This window comes from Ictidomys tridecemlineatus, chromosome 4 (genome assembly GCF_052094955.1).
Source record: "Ictidomys tridecemlineatus isolate mIctTri1 chromosome 4, mIctTri1.hap1, whole genome shotgun sequence".
Classification (NCBI taxonomy): domain Eukaryota; kingdom Metazoa; phylum Chordata; class Mammalia; order Rodentia; family Sciuridae; genus Ictidomys; species Ictidomys tridecemlineatus.
The window spans coordinates 188692290-188717486 of record NC_135480.1 but is presented as its reverse complement, the minus strand read 5'-3'; the positions used below and the strand labels follow the sequence as shown (position 1 = coordinate 188717486).

Here is a 25197-nt window from a genome sequence, read left to right as displayed (position 1 = left end):
TTTTAAGGTCTAAGGAAACTTTACATTAATTTATGGGTAGATAATCGGATGCTTTGAAGTGGTTGGTAGAAATAAAAATGCTTTGGGGCTTTCGGAGAGAATTATATATTTCAAAATAGTTTAGAGAGTCCAGATAAACCATGAGAATCTAGTCCTCCTACTTCCAGGTGACATCTGCAAGCCTTCTTGACATATGTATTCTTGAGTGGCTCTTCAGATGTGGAAGGGTGAATCCTAAGTTAAATGTATAAATTTCACCTTACAGAAATTTGTTACTATTTAGAGTAATCATTTAAACTTCTGGTTTTCATAAAATTGTGTCGGAATTTTCAGGAGGGAACTTCACCAATTTACTTGATGACTCTGACCCTCTTAATTTTCTGTGGTAGAAGATATAAGAGGAAGCTCTTCATTGTAGTGCAGATTTTTAGAAAATCACACTATAGCTTACTGCAATCTGGTGAGAAAGGGAGGATCTTACTTATATTAGTGATATTAGTGATGAATGTTCTAATAAGTTAAGCTGTTTTCCTAGTGTGTTGAAGATGGATTTTGGTGTTTGCAGGATGCATGGTGTTGAAAATATCCTGCACTTAGCACCAGCTAAGAGAAACCTTCTATAGATGATCACTGCATTTTACTTTTGGAATAGGTTGGGAAGAAAGGGTTTTCTTTTTTTTTTTTTTCAAATTGTCGTTTGTTTGTTTTCGTTGCTGTTTTTTTGTTTTTCCTTTTTATACTGTGATGGATGCTGGGTTTGAACCTTTTTTGTTGTTGTTCAGATGCTATTATCATGTAGTTAGAGTGAGATCTAGATTTAGCAAGAAGTAAAATAATGCATGTAATTGCAGCGAAAAGGTTTTGCTGTTTACTTTGTTTTGTCTGTTTTTTCTTTTCTTTTTTCTTTTTTTTCTTTTCTTTTCCTTTTCTTTCTTTCTTTTTTTCTTTTTTTTTTTTTTTTTAATTTTAAGGACCCTAAACTACTGTCAATGGCATATTCAGCTGTTGGAAAACTCTCCAGGTGAGTAAAGTCTTTTTCAGTGGGAGATATCCTGTTGGTAAACTGAGAAAAAACTGGCATTTAATAATGAATGCTGAATAAATTTGTTGTGATTCTGAAAGGAAATGTATTTTAATGGCCATTAGTTGTTTAGAAAACTCTTCCTTTTGTAGAAGAAAGAAGATGTAAGACATTTAAATTTACATTTGAAGATATATTACCATAAAAATGTATTCTTCCAATGGGATTTTGAACTGAATTGCATGATAATGGGTTAGAATTTTTGTCCCTTACAGACTTTTGATTGACCTTAAGTGTTCTTATTGCTACTAACCACTAAATTCTAAAATCCCTATGGTCATTTTTGTCTAGTGATTCTTTTTTTGTGTTTATATTGTTATTTATTTATTTTTTTTTAAAGAGAGAGGGAATTTTTAATATTTATTTTTCGGCGACACAACGACTTTATTTGTATGTGGTGCTGAGGATGCCAGGCGAGTGCACTACTGCTTGAGCCACATCCCCAGCCCTATATTGTTATTCTAAATAGCCCTGTTTTCAAAGATAGATTTATTTTCTTTTCTGTATGATTCTTCATTTCAATTCCTCCTGGTTTTATTTTCCTTCCCTATATTTCAAAGGAAGGACATAAAGATCAAGTGTCCTGCGTGGTACCATATGATGCTTTGGCTCCATGCATAGATCTATATCTGCTGCTGTAGAGTTGATATTGAGCTTTGGGGTTCAGACCAAAAACAACCCCAGATCTACTTATGCAGCACAGGGATTTCACAAATCTTGTCCCTTGTCTGTTGGCATGACCTTAACCTTTAGTTTAAAATATAATTTTGTCTTACCTCTTTTTTTCATGTTAAAATCAGAAATGTTAACTGAATGCATGGAATTTATAGAGGGACTATCTAGAAAAAAATACATATTAATCAAGGGTTGCTTGTATTAGATAGTTGAAGAATTAAATATTTACTTGTAAAAATATTGGGTTCTTGGGGGAAATAATCTAATTATGCTGACACTGTGTTCAGAGATGAAAATATGAGTTTACGAAAATTTGTGTGTAGTTTCATTTTCTCTTTCATCTCATGAAATTATGATCATAATGATATCGTTATATTTTCTTACAGTCGAATGCCCCATTTATTCACTAAGGATATAGCTCTTGTGCAGCAGCTTTTTGAAGCTCTATGTAAGGTAGGGAAACAGATGGTAAGTTTATACTTTCTGCTTAGATGCACACTTGGAAGTCAAAAGGGAGGGAAACACTATTTTTATCATCCTTACAGGAAGAGCCTGAGACACGGCTTGCCATACAAGAAGCATTATCTATGATGGTTGGGGCATATAGTTCTTTGGAAGGAGCACAGCGAACTCTGATGGAGGCACTTGTGGCTTCTTACTTAATAAAGGTAGGTCCAACTTTTGAATGACAATGGCTGGTAGCATACACAATTTACATTAAAAAAACTTGTTTTTAAGTGGATACAAAAATTATACATATTTATTTATGGGATATGTCACGTTTCAATACATGTATATATTGTGATATTCGAATCAGGGTAAGCATTTCTGTCTTTTCAAACATCTATCTCTTTTCTTTGTGGTAAAAAATGAAAAATCCTTTCTTTTAGCTTTTCTGAAATATACAGTAAGTTATCATGATCTATAATCACCCTGCTATGCAATAGAACACCAGAGCTTATTTCTTCTAACTGTAACTTAGCACCTGTAGACCAACCTTTCCCCATCCTCTATGTCCTCTACTTTGCCTGTCTGGTAACTGCTGCTTTACTTTCAACTTCTATGAGATCAGCTTTTTTAGATTTTACATATGAGCGAGATCATGTTGTATTTGAGAGAAAAGCAGAAGGAAAGAAAAACAAGATGCTTATGTCAAAAGTAGTCATCAGGAAGTAATCCAGTACCACCATCCATGTTCTTCCTTCTAGTCCTATTTTTTTCTGGCCAAAGTGGGAGTTCAAACCAGGTACAGTGCTGCATGCCTGTAATCCCAGTGGCTTGGGAAGCTGAGGCAAGAGGATGCGAGTTCAAAGCCAGCCTCAGGAAAAGTGAGGTGCTAAGCAACTCAGTGAGACCCTGTCTAAATGAAATACAAAATTGGGCTGCGGATGTGGCTCAGTGGCCGAATGCTCCTGAGTTCAATCCCTGGTACCCCACCTCCCCCTGCAACCAAAAAAAGTGGGAGTTCATAGGAGAATTTGGAGTATCTATAGCTTTACGTACACATTAGTATAATGTTAATACACAGTATAAAATTAAATATTATATATCTGCTTTAGTGAGTTCTTTGTCCTCCATTTGTACCAATAGAAAGGAGACATTGGAAAAGGGAATATTGCCAAAAATTATTGCTGAGATTAATATAAAATGCTTCCTACTGAATTGAGTTTGACATAATTTAACACTTTCTTGATGAGGGAATTCTGAAGATTCCAAAGGTATCTGTTTTCTGTTGAAACACGATAGGATTAAATTTTGCCCTTATGTATGTTCAGAAATCTTACCATATAGAGTACCACTGTCAAATACTTCTGGCGTCCAATTCACATGGTTCATGGTCATATATCACAGACAGTGATTTTTAGGCTTATGTGGAAACTTATTGGAGTAGAATCTTAAAACAAGTATACAAGTATACTTGTATCATGCTTGTAGATGATGGTTTGGTTCATGCAGATCAAATCATGTAGTGGTATTACTAAGCTCAAATTAATTTCTAAAGGCTGCATTTAAAGCATCCAAACTCTAGGCTAAATCATACAATTTAGACTAGTCTTTAATATTATTGATCTTAAGTGTAGCTCAAGAATCACTAAACTAGCAAGAATAGCAGAATGGATGGGAAGTATGTGTTGATTAATATCTACTTTATCTCACTTACCTTCGTGGCTACAGAAAGATCTTAGGGGATGATAAATGAGGGTAAAGCTTCAGGATCAGCAGGTGCTGAAACTGCTTTTCTGGTTGAACTTTATATTCATAAATTATTAATATAAGTTAATATATTCATGTAATTGAATCTTTGCTCTGGTGTCAGTGTTAAATTTAGAGCTAATTTGGAATGTTTCAGGTATTTGCTTCAAATTTTTAGGGATTCCCAGTAATTTCTGTTGATATTTTTTACAAAACACCTGAATTTCACTTGTGTGAGAGTTAGGGAGGTAGAGATATTGCCTGGAAACTGTCACAATGACCCTGGTTCCAAGATTTGGGCTGAATATGTGCAAGTACAGAGTAGATTCTCTAGTTATTGTTTTTGTGGATCTCTTCTGCATTACATGGCAGATGACATTATCTCCTAAAAGTACTCTTTAGGTAATGCTACTGTTCCAAAGACTTTTAAAAAACATAAAGATATTGAACAGGGTTGATAGGGGTTGTACTTAGTATGGGTGAGGCTCTGGCTTCATTCTGGGCAACCCCTGACCTCCTCACCCCCAAAAAGAGAGCTTGAACAAATAATTTGTTTTGATTTTATGTCTATTTAAATTTTGAATTGTTTATAATTAACATGATTTATCATAACTAGAATGAGATGCTGATAATTTAATTCTTTTGTTTTTTTTGGTTGGTGGGTGGGTGTCTCTGTGTTTTTATGTGTCCAATAGCCTGAAGTTCAAGTTCGACAAGTGGCTGTGAAATTTGCCAGCACAGTGTTTCCCTCAGATCATATACCTTCCAGATACTTGCTCCTACTAGCTGCAGGAGATCCGTAAGTTTCAAAAGGTGTTATTTCAATTTGTGTTCATTTTAAATGTATTTGAAAATTACCAAAATTTGTGTTGTTTAATATTTTGGCCTATGAAATTTAGAAACAATTTATTAAACAGTTAAAAGTATGGCCCTTGATATGACCTATAGTTATATATTGTGTATTTATAGATATTAAATTCTGTAATTGCTATGACCTGTAGTCATATACGTATATACTTACAATATTGAATTCTATAATTCAGTAAATAGAATTACACGTATAGATTATATGTATATCTGTATACTGTATATAGATTACATGTATATCTGTAATAAATGATAGATAACATAGAAAACACTTATAAAAATTGTCAGATTCAGATAAAGCAAATTAAACTATATATAATATATGTCTAAAATCAGGCCCTATAAAAAGAGAAAAAAGGGTTAATGCCAGCGATAGTTTGATATACATATTTTGATATATTGATGAAGTATTTTGTATCTAATATCCTAAAAGTTTTAAAATGAGGTATGTATACTGGGTTTTGTATTAATGAATTATAATGATTATATTTCTAGAGAATATGATATATTTTTCATTTGTTTAAATGTTTCTGAAATTGAGACCTGCCTTTAAAAACCATATGCATATAAAATAGGTGTGTGTGTGTGTGTGTGTGTGTGTGTGTGTGTGTGTGTATATGTGTGTATGTGTGTATTAAAACAACTCTTTTTTTCTTTTCTTTTTTTTTTTTTTTGGTACCAGAAATTGAACTCAGGGCACTTGACCCCTGAGCCAAAAAACAACTCTTTTCAAATCTATTATGTTTTTATTGTCTGTGACATTTTGAAATTCATGAAGCATTCCCAATATATTTTATAATACTAAACTATTATTACATGCAGTACTTAAAATTTTTGTGTCTTCAATGAGATTCTTGTAACGAAAAGCCATTTTTGCTGATGAGTGATTTTAAATAAAATTTTGCATCCTTTGATTATTTGAATACCCTTTCCAATAAAACGTTTATGTTCTATTTTTTAAAAATGGGAAATTCCTTGATAACAGTTTTCATTATTTGATTATTCTGGTTGGCTGAACAGAATATCTGGTATGTCCTTGATGCCCTTTCCCTATAAATTGCTCTGATTTTTTTTTTTTTGTTTGATATTTTACCTATTATAGGAATTGACAGATTCTGACTTTGATTTCTGGGTGGCTGTTTCTCACTCATTTGCATTTAATTTGGCTAAAGTGGTTTAGGATTGTTAATCTTGGTTCTGGTGGTCTACTGTTTCTCACTTTGCTACTATAGTTTCCTAGCTAGAGGCCAGAGGGTTCCAGGGCCTGGGAACTGAGGTAGTAAGTAAATCATGTTAAAGTCACTATTTATATACAATGTTAACCTTATCTATAAGGGTTGAAAATAACTTTTATTTACAAAACCAAAGCATAAGTAATTCTACAGTTTTCTTTCTTTAGTTAAAATTGTTCCAGTCAAATGAAAATCTTCTGGCAACTTGAGGCTTTATTTATTAAGTCTTTCTTTTTTTTTTTCCTTTGTAAGGTATTGTTAGGAAAACTACACTCAACTTAGAGTTGGTTATAGACTTAAAATGACCTTTCTGTGGTATCTGAATATAACTGTTGCTGAGGTCGTAGTCTAGTAGGGTGGTCTGAAATTAGTTGGGTTTTACATTTTTAAATATTGTCACTTATCATTTATCATTATACAGAATTATAGCTGGACTGCACAGAAGTGTAAAACTTATTGGAGCATAAAGAACATTGGACAATCACTGAATTTTAACATGTTGTCGTTTATGATTTACCTCTAATAAGGATAAAGCACACACATAGATGCTTACATAATGGATTGCAAAACCTATCTTATTTATTTCTGTGAGTTAAAAATCAAAGATACAAACCAGATGATTCTTCAAATTTCATGAAATTTCCAAAAACTTAACTTCTTACATTTTATTGTCTCTTTGTTTACATAGCCAAGAATATATTTAATACATTTGCTCAGAATTCTAGCTGCCAGATTAAATTCTTGTTTTCATTCTTCAAATGATTACTTTCTGGTTGATGCAATTTATTTTTATTCTTATTTGTCTTTTTGAAAGACGAGAAGAAGTTCATGGAGAAGCACAACGAGTATTAAGATGTCTTCCTGGTAGAAACAAAAAAGAAGGTGCTTCTAAGCAGATGCCTTCTTTCCCAGAAATGGTATATTATATCCAAGAAAAGGTATGGTGCTAAGATGCAGGTAATTAGCTTGAGACATGTAATGGATGAAAATTTAAAAAAAAGTTTTTTTTAAAGTGAAAAATGTAACCACCATGGTCAACTATAGTAGTTTTTAGCAGTATTAATATTTACAATGTAGGAGGGAGATACAAAGTGAGGAGAAAAATATAATTCTTAAATTTAATTGATCTGTTTTACCTAAAGAAAATGACTTTTAATTCCTTTCATGATTGTCAACATTTTTAACTATGTTTACATTTTTTCCCTTGATATGATATGCTTAAAAATATATTTCCTTTTTACTTTTATTTTTTGCAGTGCAGGGGATAAGTCCAAAGGCTTGTGCATGCTAGATAAATGCGCTATCACTGAACTGCACCCCCAGCCCCTCCTTTTTTTTTTTTAAAGAATTTTTTTAATATTTATTTTTTAGTTTTCGGTGGACACAACATCTTTATTTTATTTCTATGTGGTGCTGAGGATTGAACCCAGCGCCCTGCGCATGCTAGGTGAGCGCGTTAGCACTTAAGCCACATCCCCAGCTCCCCAGCCCCTCCTTTTAATTTCATTTATTGATTGAATGATAGTGGTGCTGGGAATTAAGCTACATCCCCAGCCCTTTTATTTTGAGATAGGATATTATTACTAAGTTGCCTAGACTGGCCTTGAACTTTTGTTCCTCCTGTTTTAGCCTCCTGTGTAGCTGTGATTATAGACATTCCTCACTGTGCCTGGTACTCTTTTTTATTTTTTAAAAATATTTTTGATATTTATTTTTTAGTTGTTGTTGGACACAATACCTTTGTTTTATTTATTTTTATGTGGTGCTGAGGATTGAACCCAGGGCCTTGAATGTGCTAGGCAAGCATTCTACCACTGAGCCACAACCCCAGCCCTCCTTTTTATTGTTAATAGCACTATTTAGGAATCCTCAGGAAGCAGTTCAGGTGTTTCTCACCACGATTATCCATCTGATTGTACAAATCTCTGCTTTTGCAGGGTGTTTTCTGCTGGTGGATCTGAGTATTGCCAGTAAGAATCCATACCCCTGACTATCCCACTTTTTATATCAGTGTTTCTTTCAGTATGTTGGAGGATACCTAACTGTTTTTTACCTTGACTGGTGGTCCTCACTTTTTGCTAGGTGGGCACCTTGAGGGAATTGGAGATCAGTATTATTCTGTTTTTCTTAACAGTCATATTTGTATCCTGAAGATGCCCTATGCTTCTGTTTTTCTCCTACATCCATCTTAATGAATGTAACTAGCATTCAGTGGCTTTGGGTGACTGTGTCAGTAGATATCTGGAGTAGGTTTATTTTTAGATATGCCAGTAAAATGTATGGGGAAAAGGCATCACATCTGCCATTTAGGGATGTGAGGTACATACACAGTCAGCTGGATTAATAGGAAAGGTTTTGACTCTGAAAAGTTGCAAACTTTGGACAGTAAAGTGGCTAGAAATGTTATTTTGAATTGAGGAAAGTCATATGTGCTCCATTCTTCCGTAATTGTTTGTTTTATGTTTATTTTTATTAGGCTTCCCATCGAATGAAAACTCCAGTCAAATACATGACCGGGACTACTGTCCTTCCATTTAATCCAGCAGCATTTGGAGAGGTAGGACTTTGATATACTTCTGTTTGGCTTCCTTTATAGATTCTAAAAGGTAGCTTCACTCCCAAAATGGTATCTGTGATATTGTAGCATTATTGTTCTTTATCAGGAAATTTATTTAAAACAAAACAAAACAAAAATCCTGAAAAAACATTATTAGGTAATTGGTATTGTTTTAATTTATGGTTATCTCAGGTTTATTTTATTTACTTTTGTTTTCTTTGATGCTGGGGATTGAAGCCTGGGCCTCGCACACGTCAGGCAGGTGCTCTACTACAAAGCCATGTCTCTAGCCCATCGGGAGATTATTTCTGTGAAAGAACTGGATGTTCTGCATTGCTTACTATTGGGCTGTGTGGCAAGTAAAATTTTGAGTTTTAAAGCTGAGATATTGTTGAGATTGTTAGGGTTTTCTAGGTTTAAAGGGTGAAGAGGATTAATTTATAATATCTATTAAGGGAAATTCTATGTTTCAGATTATTGATTTGTACTAATTAAATTATAAAAAGTAATCTTGTTTAGAGTCTAGTGAAAAGAGAGGTGGGAGTGTAGCTCAGAGGTAGAGCATATATTTTAGCATATCCAAAGCCCTGGGTTCAATCCCCAGAACCACCCCGCCCCCCCAACAAAAAAATTGAGTTTACTCCCTGCCCCCCATGGCTTCCTGGGATTGAACTTAGTGGCACTTGAACACTGAGCAACATCTACATCCCCAGCCACATTTTTGTATTTTATTTAGAGACAGGATCCACTGAGTTGCATAATAGCACCTTACTTTTGCTGAGGCTGGCTTTGAACTCATGATCCTCTTGCCTCATCCTTTGGAGATGCTGGGATTACAGGCATGCATTACTGAGCTCAGCTTACATTTTAATTCCATCAAAGAAATACCTCTTGAATTTGTAAAAGCTTGATATATAAATTTTATTCTATTATAGTAATTTAGTAAACATCAGTTATGTTTTTGGCTTCTATAAGGGTTGAGAAAGCTTTATGAAACAGGGTGGAGGATTCAAAACTGGAAATTGTCACTCTGAAGAATACTCTGTCACAGTGAAGTTTATCTGGATTCCTCTCTTTCTGGTTTTAGATAGTCCTGTACTTGCGCATGTGTTTGGCTCACAGTGCAGGGGTGGTGCCTACCTCTCAGAGTTTGGCTGATATGCAAGATCATGCTCCAGCCATTGGACGCTACATACGGACTTTAATGTCAAGCAGCCAGGTGACAGCCTCATCATCATCTAATAAAAGTGGAGAAACCAACCCCGTTCAGATCTACATTGGCCTGCTTCAGCAGCTGTTAGCAGGTGTTGGAGGTAGGCAGTGGTTATGCCAAAGAAAGATGTTAAAGCACTTAAGCAAAAATCCAATTTTAAACTAAGTTAAGAATTTATAGTAAAATTATGTAACAAGGCATTTGTCTGTGCTTTTATTCTAAACTTATCTGATTTATCCTTGATACAGTTTTCTTTTCAGAAAGAAATGCTAACAGTAGAGTTATGGGAGTTTATGTGAAGAGCAGGGCATCCCTTTTTGATAAATGGCTAACCTGTAAATTTGCTGCATTGAATCATGTACTACATTTAGATTATACATTTTTTTTTGTTTTTATAGACTGAGGGAATTTATATTTGAGCAATAACCTCACACTTCAGAGATATAAGGTGATCCTCCATATTCATTTCTTTTCTCAAACGTTAAAAGGGTTCTGAATTCTTCTATAGGTTTGCCGGTCATGTACTGTCTGTTGGAAGCTGTGTCAGTATATCCAGAAAAATTGGCTACCAAGTTTGTAGACAAAACAGAATGGATAAAGGTATGTCCTGTTCATTATACTCCTCTTTGAGTCTGGATATTTTAGACTTTTATCTCATGATTTCTTCTTCTTTCTACTAGTGTTATTCTGACCTTTTCTGCTTTTAGTTCATTTTGAAAATTACCCGTTATGAATCAATTAATAGAAAACATGTAGTAAGTATATCTCATCGACTAATCTGAGTGAGAATGGGAAATGAATTTGAGAGTCATATCAGTTAAAAAATAATTCTTTTTCTTTTTGAAAGGTTTTTTTTTTTTGTCTTTTTAAATAAGGAATGGGTTTGTGTAGTTTAAATTAAAAATATATAACAGCCTACTTAAGAGCCCTCCGCCCCATTTCCTCTCTTGCCTCTGGTAGTCAGACATGGGACCTCACTTATTTTTGTATACATAATTTACTTATGCATTTACATACCCAAAATGTATTTTTATTTTTTTCCTTTATTTTACACAAAAGGTGGTATATTACTCAAATGGTTTTATGTCTTCCCTTAAAAGTAAAACTTGGAGCTGTTCCTCTATAACTGGAGAGAGCATCTCTTTATTTTAATACCCTCATCATTTTTAATTGTATGATTTATTCTGAATCCTTACTGATGATGATTTAGAGTCCTTCATTCTGCTACCTTTATACCATTTTGCATATAAAGAAGTATGTTTTTTGGATTCTCCAGAGGTAGATTTGCTGGGTCAGAGGACACATGTTTTTGTAATTTTGATAGGTAATGCTACACCCTTAATGTGGGTGATAGCAATTTAGCTCCTTCCAGCCATATATTAGAGTGTTCTTATCCTATAATCATATCAAAAGGAATACCAGGTTTAGCAAATAAAAGTGTAAGAATGCTTAGTTAAATTTAAATTTCAGGCAAATAATGATAAGTTTTTAAAAAAGTACAAGTAAGCTTCATCTAGTTTAATATACCTTATGTGCTATGAAATGCATTTTGAAAAATATAGCTTGAATTTGGTAGAAATATATAGATTATATCTTTTAAGTGTGAAAATACGAATGTAGTGTGCCAAGAAATGTGAAATTTGCATTTCTCTGGAAAATTTGGTCTCATGAGACTGATTATAATTTAAAAAGGTTTTTTATTCTTTGTGAAGATTTTCTCGTTTCAAAAATGACCCTGTAGTTTTTGAGTTTTGATCTTTTAGATAAGGGATCATTGAACTATGGTCCATGGGTGATTATGGCCTGTCTCCTGTGTTTTTTTAATGGTCTGCAAGCTAAGAATGATTTTTATACTTTAAAGTTTGAAAAAAAGTCAAAGGACAAATAACATTTCATTATGAGTGAACTGTGTTGTCCATAAAGTTCCTATTTATTTGTTTTATGTGGCAGCTTTTGCATTGCAGTGACAGAATGGAGTACTTCCAACAGTGACCATGTGACCCACAAAGCCCATTTAGTCCTTTACAGAAAACATTTGCTGACTTCTGTTCTAGATATCTGTGTGTTTATTTACCTGTTTTGAACTTTTTTTAAAAAAATATATATTTATTTTCTATTTGTAATTGGACACAATATCTCCATTTTATTTTTATGTGGTACTGAGGATCGACCCAGGGTCCCACATGCAATAGGCGAGCGCTTTACCACTGAGCCACAATACTAGCCCATGTTTTGAACTTTTGTATCTTTGATGAAAATGTGCCTAAGGTTTTGGTATATGTTTAATTTTCATTTTGTTTTAAAATAATAGCTTATTATTATTTTCCTGAATACCATGAGATTGAACATTAAAATATATCATTTATTCTTTTTAGTTTAAATGTCTGATGTTGTCAGGAGGAAGATGATTATATATCATGTACCTATTTTTCTATACTTTTCAGAGTTTGATGAATAGCAGTAAAGAAGAAATGCGTGAATTGGCAGCATTGTTTTATTCTGTGGTTGTATCAACTGTATCGGGAAATGAGTTGAAATCAATGATAGAACAACTTATAAAGACTACAAAAGACAATCATGTATGTTTTCAGTTTTGTCTTCATTTTTTTATGACAGGTGGTAGGATTTTATTAAAGTATCTAACCTTCTTTTAGTTTCTATGTTCCCATCTGTAAAATAAACTTAAAAATTCCTTGTTTTTATGATTGTAAACGTTAAGTGAGATAATATATTGATACAGTCAGTTCAGTAAATAGATATGAGTGCTATGTCTGAAAAGCATGGTTTCAGTTGTCATGAAGACTGGTGGCTAAATACATGAGAATCCTTAGTGCTCCCTGGTACTCAGAAATATTAGCTCCTTTTTCTTCTACTTTTCCTGTCACTTACCACTGTGCTTATGAAAAAACAAATTGCTTTCAAAAAGTTTCTTTACTACCTTGTGCTTAGAGGTTTTAACAATTAGAAATAAGATCTGCTTATTGTGTTTTGTTGGTAATGGGGAGAAGTTATTCTTGAAAATTATGATATTGCAACTACACAAGTGGTGGAAGCCAGAAGAAAGCATGAATACTATAGAAGCATGTTAAGGCTGTCACTGTACCCAGAGTTGGAGTGTGTGTGAAATTAGTGTTATCTAAAACTTGAAGTGAATCAACACTCAGTTTAACTTCTCAGCATTCTCTGTTAGAAACTCAAGGTTTCTCTTGTTCCTTAGTTTGATTCATTGATAACTAGTGGATCCAAGTGATCATTTTACTTTTTGGTCATAAACAGTAGTTTTATCAGAGACACGATTGTAATAAATACAGTTATTTTAGTATATTCTTTCATGTGTGAGAAAGAGACAGACATATGCTATTGTGTTGTTAAATGTAGAGCCCTGAGATACAGCATGGATCCTTGCTTGCCTTGGGATTCACAGTGGGAAGATACTTGGCTAAAAAGAAGATGAGAATGGCAGAGCAACAAGACCTGGAGACAAATGAGGATTTGCTGCCTGAGCAAGAGGAGCTCATTCAGAGCGCTACAGAAACAATAGGTCATTAACGTCTGTGCTGACTTGACTGTTGCTATTTTTGAATTAAGTTAAAAAAATTTTTTTTTTTAAGAGAGAGTGAGAGAGGAGAGAGAGAGAATTTTTTAATATTTATTTTTTAGTTCTCGGCGGACACAACATCTTTGTTGGTATGTGATGCTGAGGATCGAACCCGGGCCGCACGCATGCCAGGCGAGCGCGCTACCGCTTGAGCCACATCCCCAGCCCAAAGTTAAATTTTAATAAAGCTTTTTAATTTCTTTGTATAGTATTATAATTTAAAGGCACAGCTTCCCTACATATGACAGGGGTGGTTCTTTTATGGGAAAAAATTTAAACATTCAAAAAATTTGCTATACCCACTTACCATTACCAAGTAAATGTTTACAAATGATCAATTAGAAGATATTGTGGATTTTGCTATCTTTCAAAAAAAATCTTTAATACATTGCTGATTGTTTTGGATCACAAAGATAAGTACTAGACTATTTTCTGTTTTGTCAAATGTGCTTACAGGCTCGTTTTTGGATAGTACATCACCCCTCTTGGCAATTGCTGCCTGTACAGCTTTGGGTGAAATTGGCAGAAATGGTCCACTCCCAATCCGCAACGAGGGATCTGGCTTTACCAAATTACATCTTATAGAAAGTTTACTAAATAGAATTCCTTCCAGTAAAGAAACAAATAAGGCAAGTCTCTTTCTATTTTCCTTCCCTTCTGGAATTCTTCCATTTAAAGATAGCTAAGTGAATAAAATTAAATTATACTGAGATACATGGCATTGTAGCTGAGGGAAGGATTTGCTCAAAGAATGATAAAGTTAATGAAGAAAGTTTACTATATGCTTGTAAGTTAGAGGTGGTTTGTGTACGAGTGTAGTATGTGCATCACTTGACCCTCCCTGTTAGTCCATTTTAGGCCCTTAACTGTTAAAATTCAATAAAATATTAAATTCATATGGAAATCTTTGGCTATGTATGAGGTAGATAATAAAATGTTGTTAGTTTTATGATTTTGTACTTTTATAACAGATCTAAGTCTTTACCTTCTATAATTTGGTTTTAAGAAGCCTGGTCTTGGGGCTGGGGTTGTGGCTCAGTGGCCGAGCACTTGCCTAGCATGTGTGAGGCCCTGAGTTTGATTCTCAGCACCACATATAAACAAACAAATAAATAAATGTCCATCAATAACTAATAACAATATTAAAATAAAAAGAAGCCTGGTCATTAGTAAGCAGTGTGAATAATCTGAAGGAAGAGGACATTTGTAGGTTTTTAGGTTTGGGTAGAATTTTCATAGACTTATTTGTGATCAAAATACATCAGTTTTAAAGATGATTTTATGAGGAGAAAAATTAGTTTACAACAGGTTTAACAGTGATAATCTTACTTCTGGTCTAGCTTCTGTTTAAAACTTTCTGAGATAATACAATATAGTTTTTATTAGCTATTATTAACCAATCATTACCAGCTATTTTTGAGCCCTGTGATGTGCCAGGGAATGTGCGACACACTTACCATGCATTAAAACTGAATCCTCCAAAAAGTTCAGTGCAGTAGGCATAATAGTTCATGAGATAATATGAATGAGAGCCACAGAGAGGTCACATACCTACCTATAAAGGCTACTGAAAGAAATGGTTGAGATGTGATTTTGTCTGTGTCCCAGAACCCGTATTTCTAACCCTGATGGTTTAAAGGCCATCTTCCTCTAACAGAGCTATGGATCTACTATGGACTCAGTTTTATGTCTTTCTGCCTTTACTGTCTTACAGAGATAACTGTAAAATTGTATGCTTTTAGAAAAATGTAGGCATGGGTATGTTAGTTTGACAGACTGCTCTTCCTGTCATTTCATTTTGGAAACACTGTTCTGGGATAAAGCTGTTGTATACTTTGTCTAAAAGAAAAATTCTGTTTTCTTCCAGATGAAAGAACGAGCAATTCAAACATTGGGCTATTTTCCAGTTGGGGATGGGGATTTTCCTCATCAGAAACTCCTCTTGCAAGGTCTGATGGATTCCGTGGAGGTATTTATATTACTCTCTGATTATTAGTCAAACAAAAGGCATATTTTAGTTGAAATTTTGCATGCTATGAGATTTTGTCTGTGTGTGTGCGTGTGACTTTTAATTAAACTTTATTCATTTATTTACCTCACACTGACTTTTGGCTGCTAGCTTTAGGCTCATCACTTTGCAGGCATAGTTCTAACTAAATCATTTACATGGGAAAGGCCTTTCCTTATAATTTCTGAGTGAACAAGAGAGCATTAAAGGTAGAAGGGGAAACCTACTCAGTCAGCCAGCTAGCTGTGGGAAGTGGGTGCTCGTAATTCCAGTTTCTTTCAAGTGTGGTGATTTAGTTTCTGTCCATTAGATGCCCAGGGTAGTGGAATCTTTAAATAGTGAATACTATACATTGTGGTAAGCATCTGAACATTGTCTGATCTGGCCTCTGTGTAATCTAGCACTGGTTCTTGACATTCATTCACATTTTTGTATACTGGCCTCTTTGCTCTAATTTTTGAAAGTGCTGTATTCATTTTCCTTCTCAAGTTATTGCTATGCTCCTTGAAAAGCCTTTCCTGACCCTTCAAGCTAGAGTAGATTCTTTAGTTATTTGTGTGATCATGACTCCCATTCTTTTTCTTCATAGCATTCATTTATCACAGTTTTTAATTGTGTACTAGACTGAAGGAAGAGTCTGTTTTGTACTTTGTTATAACACAAGGACCTAGCCATGTGATAATATTGGTAGAACCTTATAGATAGTGGTAAAACAAGTAATTATGTGAACCACAAAGGAGAGTATAATTTTGTCAGGAGGATTGGGGAGGCTTTTTGGAAGGGGGGTTGTCCTGGCCCTTGGAGAATTTGAGGCAGGAGAGATCAGGCTTGAGTTTAGGGACTAAGGCAGCTGAATGTGAAAGCCAGTATTAAAATTCAGGCTTTTGGGTTGTTTTGTTTCCTGTACTGGGGATTGAACCTAGGGTATCTCTGAGGCACACCTCCAGCCTTTTTAATAGTTTTTATTTTGAGACAGGATCTCAATAATCTACCCAATCTGGACTTGAATTTGGGATCCTCTTGCATCAGCCTCCGGAGTAGCTGGGGTTACAGACTACTGCTGTGCCTGGCCCATACAGTATTTTTAAAGTGAATTTTATCTGTATCAGGTTCTTTCTGGATGCCAGAGACATTGTAGCCACTTGGAGAGAAACTGATGATGTCTGATTTTTCATCTTTTCCCCTATAAAATATGTTCTAGTTTTGTTTGAACAAATGAAAGCTTCTTTGGATGCCTTTCATTTGATGCCATTATTTTAAGAGTTTAGAAATACAAAATATATGAAAAACTAGAAGCGTGGGGAAATTTAAGAATGAACGAAAAAGCTTGAATCAGAGAAGCAGAATATCTTGATAATCAATCAGGATAAAGTTTGAAATTTTTTTTGTGTATTTTAACTTTTCATTGTGGAAGATTTTAAACAAAAGTAATATCATTATATAGTGAACTCCCACATGCTTGCTTTATTTTAATCTATTAACCCTCTATTTCTGGAATGTTCAAACTAAAGGCAGGATCTTGTATCATTCATAAATGTAGTTATGGGACTTTTTGTTTTCGATGCCAACTGTATCATTCACAATTGAAAATATGTAACAATAGCACATAAAATAGATCCCTAGTAAAGATCCTGTGTTGAAATACCTTTTCTTAGTTTGAAGTTGCCAAGAGAGGCTTTTGGCCAGCAAAGCTGCAGGGCAAAAGCCTTTAAATTCATTTCCCTTCAACTAGGAAGCTTGTGGTGTGTAACACTTGATGTCTCATCACTACTAGAACTTTTTGTTGATGAAGCCTAGGAATGGCTAGCCTAGGGATGTTGTTTGTATTCTTTGTGGAGTCACTATGCTCATGCCCCTCACAGGCTGTCTGTACTTCTTTCCCTTCTTATTTCTCTTTTTCTTAGACTTCTTCCAAGTCACAGTAAACAGAACAGTGCCAGAGGGAACCAAGACAGGTCCAACTCCATGTTGTATCAGTGATTCATACTTGTGAAGCATGTTAAAATTTCTAAATCAGATTTTTAAACAGTTGAATACATACTAGGAGAATTTTTAATGCTTTACATTTGAAGCAATTTCAGACTTAACACTGAAGTTATAAGAATAGTGTGAAGGACTTCTGTATATCTTTTATCTAGATTTGCTAAATTTGAACATTTTACACTTGGTTTATCATTTTTTTTGAATTATTTGATATTAAAAGTATGAAGAGTTAATAAGTTTAAATAATTACTAGTTAATTATAATAGCTACTATTTATTGTATAATTACTGTAGTCAGGCATACTGTATAAAAGAAACTTTATGTACAGTAACCTCATATAGTCCTTATGGCCTGATGAGGTAAGTAATAGTATTATGTTGAAGCTCGGGAAAATTTAGATAAAGGGTATGTAGCTGGTGAGATAACTATAAGTTGTATTGAAGTCAGTGTGGCTTCCAAGCCAGTGGACAGGACACCTTGTCCTCCTAGGTGAACTATATCCTGCATACAAAGATTAAAAAATCACTGCTTAGTCATTTTTTGCTGAAGGTGAGGAGTGTAGCATGGACCTGGAAAAAGGTCTTCAAGTCATTCTCCACCCCTCATTCTACCTTGCTTTATAATCACTGAGTTAAGCCTGGCAAAAGAGTGAAAACAAAGCATGCAGAGAAACAAAGGATTAAGCAGCTTTTTTTATAACAATAGATGCACATATTCTCTTTCATTCATGGCTTTTGCTTCCCTCTTTGCAGGCCAAGCAGATAGAACTTCAGTTCACTATTGGTGAAGCCATTACCAGTGCTGCAATAGGAACTAGTTCTGTGGCTGCCCGAGATGCCTGGCTAGTGACTGAAGAAGAATATATTCCTCCTTCTGGTACCAAATATTCAACTAATTGATTTATGTTTTCTGTATCACACTGGAACCAAATAAATTATGAACTCAGTTTCTTGTACTTATACATGCTGTACTAATGTCGTTCAATTAAGGAAAATAGTTGATAGAAGAAAAGATAAATCATGAACTTCTAAAAGGCCTTTGGCAAACAGGACAGGGAGTTATCAGTGAATTCCTTCAAACTTCTGCTATTTTCGTTAGGATTAGTGTATTTAGCCAGTTTCAGAGTTTGAGATGTAGCAGTTTCCAAGTGATGTATCCCTTAAATTCTTTGTTACATAATAAAGCTTCAGTGTCTTGCTAGCCCTAAAGGTGCACTGACTCTTAGTGATTGCACATTAGGGGTGGGGGGCATTGTATGGTTTCTGACCATATATTATAGATTTAAGATTTAAAATATCTGTGGTTTGTCTTGAATTTGAAATTGAAAATCTATTTCAATATTTGAACCAGAATTTCTATTTTAATCCTTAAAACAAAGTGTTTAGATTTTATTTTCTTAGTTAGAAATTAAAATATAATGTTCTCATGGTAATTATTCTGTTGTGAATTAATATTGTGTTATGAGACATTAATTTAGGTATTGCACTTAACACACTGCATTACTTTGTTACCTATTATTGTATTAGCTACCATAAAGAAATTTAAGGGAAATAGAAAAACACTTTTAGCTTGCATTATAGTTAGGACAACTGTGGATTGACAGAAGCTGAATTAAAGGCATTTCTCTGAGGTTTATCTTTGAGTGCACATGAGATAAAGCAATGAGAAATTTGTAAAAGAGAAAGAAGTTACTCAAGGAAGCGACCATTGTTAACAAGGAGGTAATCAAATGTGAAGTGGAAATTCCTAGGTTGCATGTGAGAGGTGATATCAGAGGTCTGACAGAACTGAGGGTTCATACTGAACAGTGGCTTTGCCGTAAGAGGCATATTTTGTAAGTCCATGGATTTTCACATAGTGACTTAAGGAAAAGAATAATAGAGAGGTTTCTATGTTGATTTTTATACTTTTGAACTTCCATATGTTGTCTCAAACTTTTTGGAAGATTGGATCCTGCTTGGCTTTCTATTCATGCAGAAGAATCTCAAATTGTTCACTAAATCCACATTTAGTTCCCTTGTCTTTATGTTTTCAGGGAAAGGAAAATATAACATATTGTGGAGAAGTGGTGCCTATGAATCTGTTACCCTGAAATTTGGTCATGAATATTCTGTTATTCTCAGCTGAATGCTACTTGCCCCAATATCTGTATTGTTTGTTACAGTCAGTAATCTTGCTGTGAATGGAAAGAAGAGCATTTGAGAAGCAAGTTAGGGCCTAGTCCTTGGCATGCTGTGGGACTCTAGTACGGGCTGCTTACTTGGTGATTGTAGTGCCCAGATAGAACTATAGTAGCTGGCTACATTGTAGTTATGGGAAAGTAAAAGAAGGGATTTCATATGACTTTCAGAACTAGTTTAATGTGGTCAGTGAGAGACCCTGAAATGGGGTGAGAAGTTGCAGGTAAGTAAGGGAATCAGTTGTCTCTATACTGCTGACAGGTCAATTAAGATGAAAATGGAAAAAAAAAAAGATAAAAATTGAAAAGTGATTATTGGACTTAGCAAGCAGCAGGAAGATAATTGGTGACTTTTATGAGTAATTTCTTTGGCAAAGAAAAGGTAAATGGCTGATTTGGAGTAGGTTTAATAATTAAGAGGAAGGAAAAGTTTGATCATGAGTATGGAACTGTTTTGAATGTGTTTTTTCTTTTTTAAAATTTGTTCTAATTGGTTATATGTGATAATGGAATGTATTTTGGTTTATTGTACACAAATGGAGCATAGCTTTTCATTTCTCTGGTGGTATATGATGTAGAGTTACACCATATATGCGGTCATGCATGTATCTGGGGTGATGTTGAACGGTTTGATGTAAAGCAGTGATTTCTTAACAGGAGGAGTGAGATTTTGCTAATGTCTGGGTACTGGGGAAGATGGGTGCTACTAATCTCTAATGGGTAGAGGCAAGGTATCCTACAGTGCACAGGACAGATCTCCACAACAAAGAATTACCCAGCCAGAAATGTTAGCAGTGTTGATGTTGAGAAGCCCAGAAGTAGTGAAGGAAAAGAGATAAATGCATGGTAGCTGGAGAAGTAAAGTGAAGTCAAAAGAGTTTCGCTTATTTGTTTTTAAATGGAAGTTAAGAAAGATCTAGTAGAAAAGTAAAATTTCTGAGACTGGAGAGGGTGGGATAATTTTTCATTCTAGGGAATTAAAGTTATCTGAATTTCTTTGAAAGGGTATTTAAGCTTATCTTAGGTTTTAAAGTGAATAATTATTGATTTCTTCAGAAATTACACTTTCAGTCATTTGAATTTTAATTGATTATGAAATTATTATATTGAGTAATTATTGGTTTCAATTGAATTTTCTCAGGAAAATATATTTAGTTTTTTTAATCATTAACTTTCTTTGTTTTTCCTTAGGCGCCAAAGTGAATGACGTAGTCCCCTGGGTGTTGGATGTGATTTTAAATAAACACATCATCAGCCCCAACCCACATGTGAGGCAAGCAGCCTGTATCTGGCTCCTTTCCCTTGTGAGGAAGCTTAGTACCCATAAGGAAGTGAAGGTAAGCCTTGCCTCCAGCTCTGTTGGAAACCACAGTATTTAAGAATGAAAGGTCAGAAGGAAAGTGTATGAAGGTGAGGGTAATAGCAGGGATTTTTAAAATAAGCTGTGCATTAAGGAAGGATGGTGGTTGGTAGATACTGATTGGAAGATGATACTTGAAGGTATAAGGTCAGAAGTACTAAGGATGGGAGAGGCTCAGTATTAGACTACCTGTGAGTGACACAACTTTAGGTAATTTGTACATCTATGAAGATGAGGGTGCACCAGGGTTTGTGACTACCTTGATCGTCAGGGTTCTTGTATTCTTAAGACCAAGTTTTTAACTCTCCCAAAGAGGTAGAGTTACAGTGTTCTAATGCCTTTTTTCTTCTTTCAGTCTCATCTTAAAGAAATTCAGAGTGCATTTGTTTCAGTTCTGTCAGAAAATGATGGTAGGTTGTCAGTAAATATTTTATTTTTAAACTTCATTAAACTTGTATTTTATATTTCAAAAAGTTTGGATTAATGAACATAAAAGAACTTTTTGAACTATTTTATATAGCTCAAAAACAAAATAAAATTAAATTTAGTTTTAAGGGTAATAATTATATTTATGACTAAGAAAAAAACCCTGAATTTCTGATTAGGGTACAGGAAATTAAAATCCTTATTTCATTTTTAAAAATCACTTACTTCACTTAGCATGATATTCTCCAGCTTCATCTATTTACCTGCAAATGCCATAATTTTATTCTCTTTTAATGCTGAGTAATATTCTATTTTGAATTCAAGATAATGCAACTTTTAAACATGTTTTTAGAACATGTTCTTCAGCTTTGTACTTAAAAATGGAGCTGTGGCCTTCTTTAATATTAGTACCTGTACTAAGTATTTTCTTCTATTTCTTATTACCTTTCCTCTCTGATTGAGGCTAGGAGAGGTAATGCATTATGCAAATAAATAGTTGATTTGTTTTATAACTTTTAAAATCATACAATCTTGTATTGACCTTTCAGTTTAAAAATTGAATGTAGGTATTCTGTGAGGCTTTTTAAAATCTCTTTTGTGTACAACTTACAATGATATTTTGATACTATGTACCCTGTGGTAATAGGTCTATCTATACTGTCTTGATTTGTGAGTTGGATTTTCTGTGATGTAATTCTCATTACAGTGACTCATGTGCCATGTCCACTGAGATTTTCAGTATTATAGGCTGATTGATTCTGTGTTTATTTTTTTTTTTAATTAAAAACTTTGACCCACTCCCTTGTCTTTTTTTTTTTTTTTTTTTTTTGTGGTGCTCTCTCACTGAACTACATCCTCAGGCCCTTTTTAAAAAATTTTTTTTTAATATTTATTTTTTTTAAAATTTTCGGTGAACACAACATCTTTGTTTGTATGTGGTGCTGAGGATCAAACCTGGGCCGCTCGCATGCCAGGCGAGCGCACTACCCCTTGAGCCACATCCCCAGCCCTCCTCAGGCCCTTCCTATCTTATCTTTATTTTTGGATTTTTTAGTTTTTGTTCTGGGGATTGAACCTAGAGGTATTTTACCACTGAACTACATCTCCAGTTCTATTTATTTATAGTTAGACACAATACCTGTATGTGGTGCTGAGGACCAAACCCAGGGCCCTGCACATGCTAGGGAGGTGCTCTACTGCTGAGCACTCCAGCCCATCCCCAGTTTTTTTTTGTTTTTCATTTTCAGATGGAGTCTTTCTTAGTTGCCTATGCTGGTCTCAAACTTGCCATCTTCCTGCATTAGCCTCCCGAATAGCTGGGATTACTGGCATTTGTGCTCGATACCATTTTTTTAAAAAAATTGGAAGCATTTTATTCTCTTCTTATTAGATGCTTTACTTCAAAAGGGCAACTTTTTAAAAAAGTTTTTTATTTGTTCCACATGACAGCAGAATGCATTTTGTTTCATTGTACATAGATGGAACACAATTTTTCAACTCTTGAGTTGTACACTATATAGAGTCACACCATTTGTGCAATCATACATATACCTAGGGTATTGATGTCCTTCTCATTCCACCATCTTTCCTACCCACATGCCAGCTGCCCTCTACTCCCTCCCTTTGCCCAATCCAAAGTTCCTTCATTCTTCCCATGCCCCCTCGCCGCATTTTGGATCAACATTCACTTATCAGAGAGAACATTTGGCTTTTTGGTTTTTTGGGGATTGGCTTACTTCACTTATCGTGATATTCTCCAACTTCATCTGTTTACCTGCAAATGTCATATTTTATTCTCTTTTAATGCTGAATAGTATTCTATTTTAAATTCAAGTAGTCAGAATTTTTAAGAATATTATAAATTTTATTCTTTTTTTTTTTGTTTTGGTAGAACTTAGCCAAGATGTTGCCTCCAAAGGCCTTGGGTTGGTTTATGAACTAGGCAGTGAACAAGATCAACAGGAATTGGTGTCTTTGCTTGTTGAAACACTTATGACTGGCAAAAGGTATGGTGAGCTTGAACATTTCACATTTGAACATAGCAAGTGTGTGTACTTACAGAGAGAATATGCTATGAAATAAAAATTATCTCATTATACACTGTTTACTTTAGAAATATGCCAGTTAGTCAGACTTTGAAGTTTGAATTGTCCCAGCACAATTAAAGCATTGGATTAGAAAAATTCTGTAATTACTGATGGCTAAATGAAAATTAAGATGTGAAGAAGTGTGTACATCATTTGTAGTCTGATCCGTGAGGTATATAGGAGGAAGTCAGTCTTACTATTGGTTGTCCTTTATGTTGCTTTTCTTGTGGCAAAGTTGCTTTTAAATGTGTGACCACGTTTAATTCAGTGTAACTTTGTATGGGCTGTCACTTACATATGTTAATTTGTTCATTTTAAATTTGGTTTTACAATATCCTCAGCTTAATGGAAAAGAGTAGTTGACTTTTACATCTTGAGTATAGTAGGCACTTGATAGGAAGTTCAATTTTACCAGTTTGCAAATGAAACATGTCTTTAGTTGAATGCTGGTATGGAAAGTTTGAGACTGATTTAAATTCTTATTTTGGTGTAGAGCTAAACATGAAGTTTCTGGAGAGACGGTTGTGTTTCAAGGGGGAACCCTTGGCAAAACACCGGATGGGTAAGTATGACATATCCATTGATGATTTAGTGTAGAATTAATTTTTTTCCTTCTTCCCTCCTCCCTCCCTTCCCTTTCCTTCCCTTTTTTCCCTTCCATCCCTTTCTTTCCAGTTTGGTAAGCCTAGCAGTGAGGAAGCTTCTATCCTCTTACAGAAATGTTGTTTGTTGGTGGAAAAAAGAAAATTTGTAAGGGAAAGCCTACTCTTTTATATTAGATTTGCTGGCAATAGACTCTGAGATGGAGATTTGTATGCTGCAGGTTAATTGGGGCATTCCTTAGTGGGAACAAGCAAGCAGGATAAGGCCAACAGCAGTGGAAAGGTCTGAATTGTTTTCATTACCGCAGTGGATACTGAAAGTCAGAGGAGCTTTCTGCTGGAATGGGATGGCCCTTCATTTTTCCTGCTTTGAGACACAAAGCCTACATCCTTATGTTCCCTCTTTAGGCCTTTATACTTCTTCAGTGACTAGCTATTGATGGTGGGTTGCTCAATGGGAGACCTTGACCCGGAGCTCTGAGGGCAGTTTGGGAGACTGACTAAGCCAAGTGCTTTCAGCTCTCAGGTAGTTCAGTCCTGAGTGAGGACATGGCAGCATAGCTTGGCTTCTAGTACACCTTTAGTGGGGCAACCTGATATTTTAGAGTTCATCAGTTTAGCATTTCAATTAATTTCTTGAGCTTTACCTTTTTATTTTATCACTATTCCACCGTGATTATATTTTTACTTTTGCTCTAAGAATTGTTGGGTAAATGGGTGTAACTTGTCAGTTTGCCTTGCTGTGGTCTCTTTGATAGGCAAAAGCTGCAGGCTGTTAATTCTGTCCTATGTTCTCCTGTAGCTCACCGTTTTCACATCAAAAATTGTGATTTTTATAGTGCTAAAGATTGAACGCAGGGCCTTGCAATTACTAGGCAAGTGCTCTACCACTGAGCTATATCCTGAGCTCCCAAAGTTGTTCTTATTCTACTTGCTCTCCAGATAGACCTCTTCTGAGTTCTTTAAAAAATTGCTCACTTTTCACAAGATAACACAAAATGATCAGCTATTTGAGCAAATATTATTGGCTTAGAGGAAAGACTCCACAAAGAATCAGGATTAGAGTGGTCTAACTTTAAAAAGACTTATGGGAAACAAATATCTTTAAATGATGTATGATTATAAGAGAGATTTAT

The 25197-nt window shown here is 34.7% G+C and overlaps 1 protein-coding gene across 7 annotated transcripts in view; it reads left to right on the top strand.

The window, feature by feature from the left end:
• Window positions 1–25197, top strand: part of Ecpas (Ecm29 proteasome adaptor and scaffold) — a 112108-nt gene that overhangs the window by 63239 nt on the left and 23672 nt on the right. For all 7 annotated transcript variants that reach the window (XM_078047946.1, XM_078047944.1, XM_078047947.1 and 4 more), the window contains 17 exons: window positions 972–1021; window positions 2143–2209; window positions 2302–2424; window positions 4645–4748; window positions 6863–6986; window positions 8525–8605; window positions 9693–9918; window positions 10327–10418; window positions 12263–12397; window positions 13197–13359; window positions 13873–14045; window positions 15284–15385; window positions 18160–18283; window positions 20778–20923; window positions 21302–21356; window positions 23264–23378; window positions 23953–24021. In XM_078047946.1, coding sequence (XP_077904072.1) covers window positions 972–1021; window positions 2143–2209; window positions 2302–2424; window positions 4645–4748; window positions 6863–6986; window positions 8525–8605; window positions 9693–9918; window positions 10327–10418; window positions 12263–12397; window positions 13197–13359; window positions 13873–14045; window positions 15284–15385; window positions 18160–18283; window positions 20778–20923; window positions 21302–21356; window positions 23264–23378; window positions 23953–24021 — 1949 coding nt within the window. The remainder of the gene's footprint in view (window positions 1–971; window positions 1022–2142; window positions 2210–2301; window positions 2425–4644; window positions 4749–6862; window positions 6987–8524; window positions 8606–9692; window positions 9919–10326; window positions 10419–12262; window positions 12398–13196; window positions 13360–13872; window positions 14046–15283; window positions 15386–18159; window positions 18284–20777; window positions 20924–21301; window positions 21357–23263; window positions 23379–23952; window positions 24022–25197) is intronic.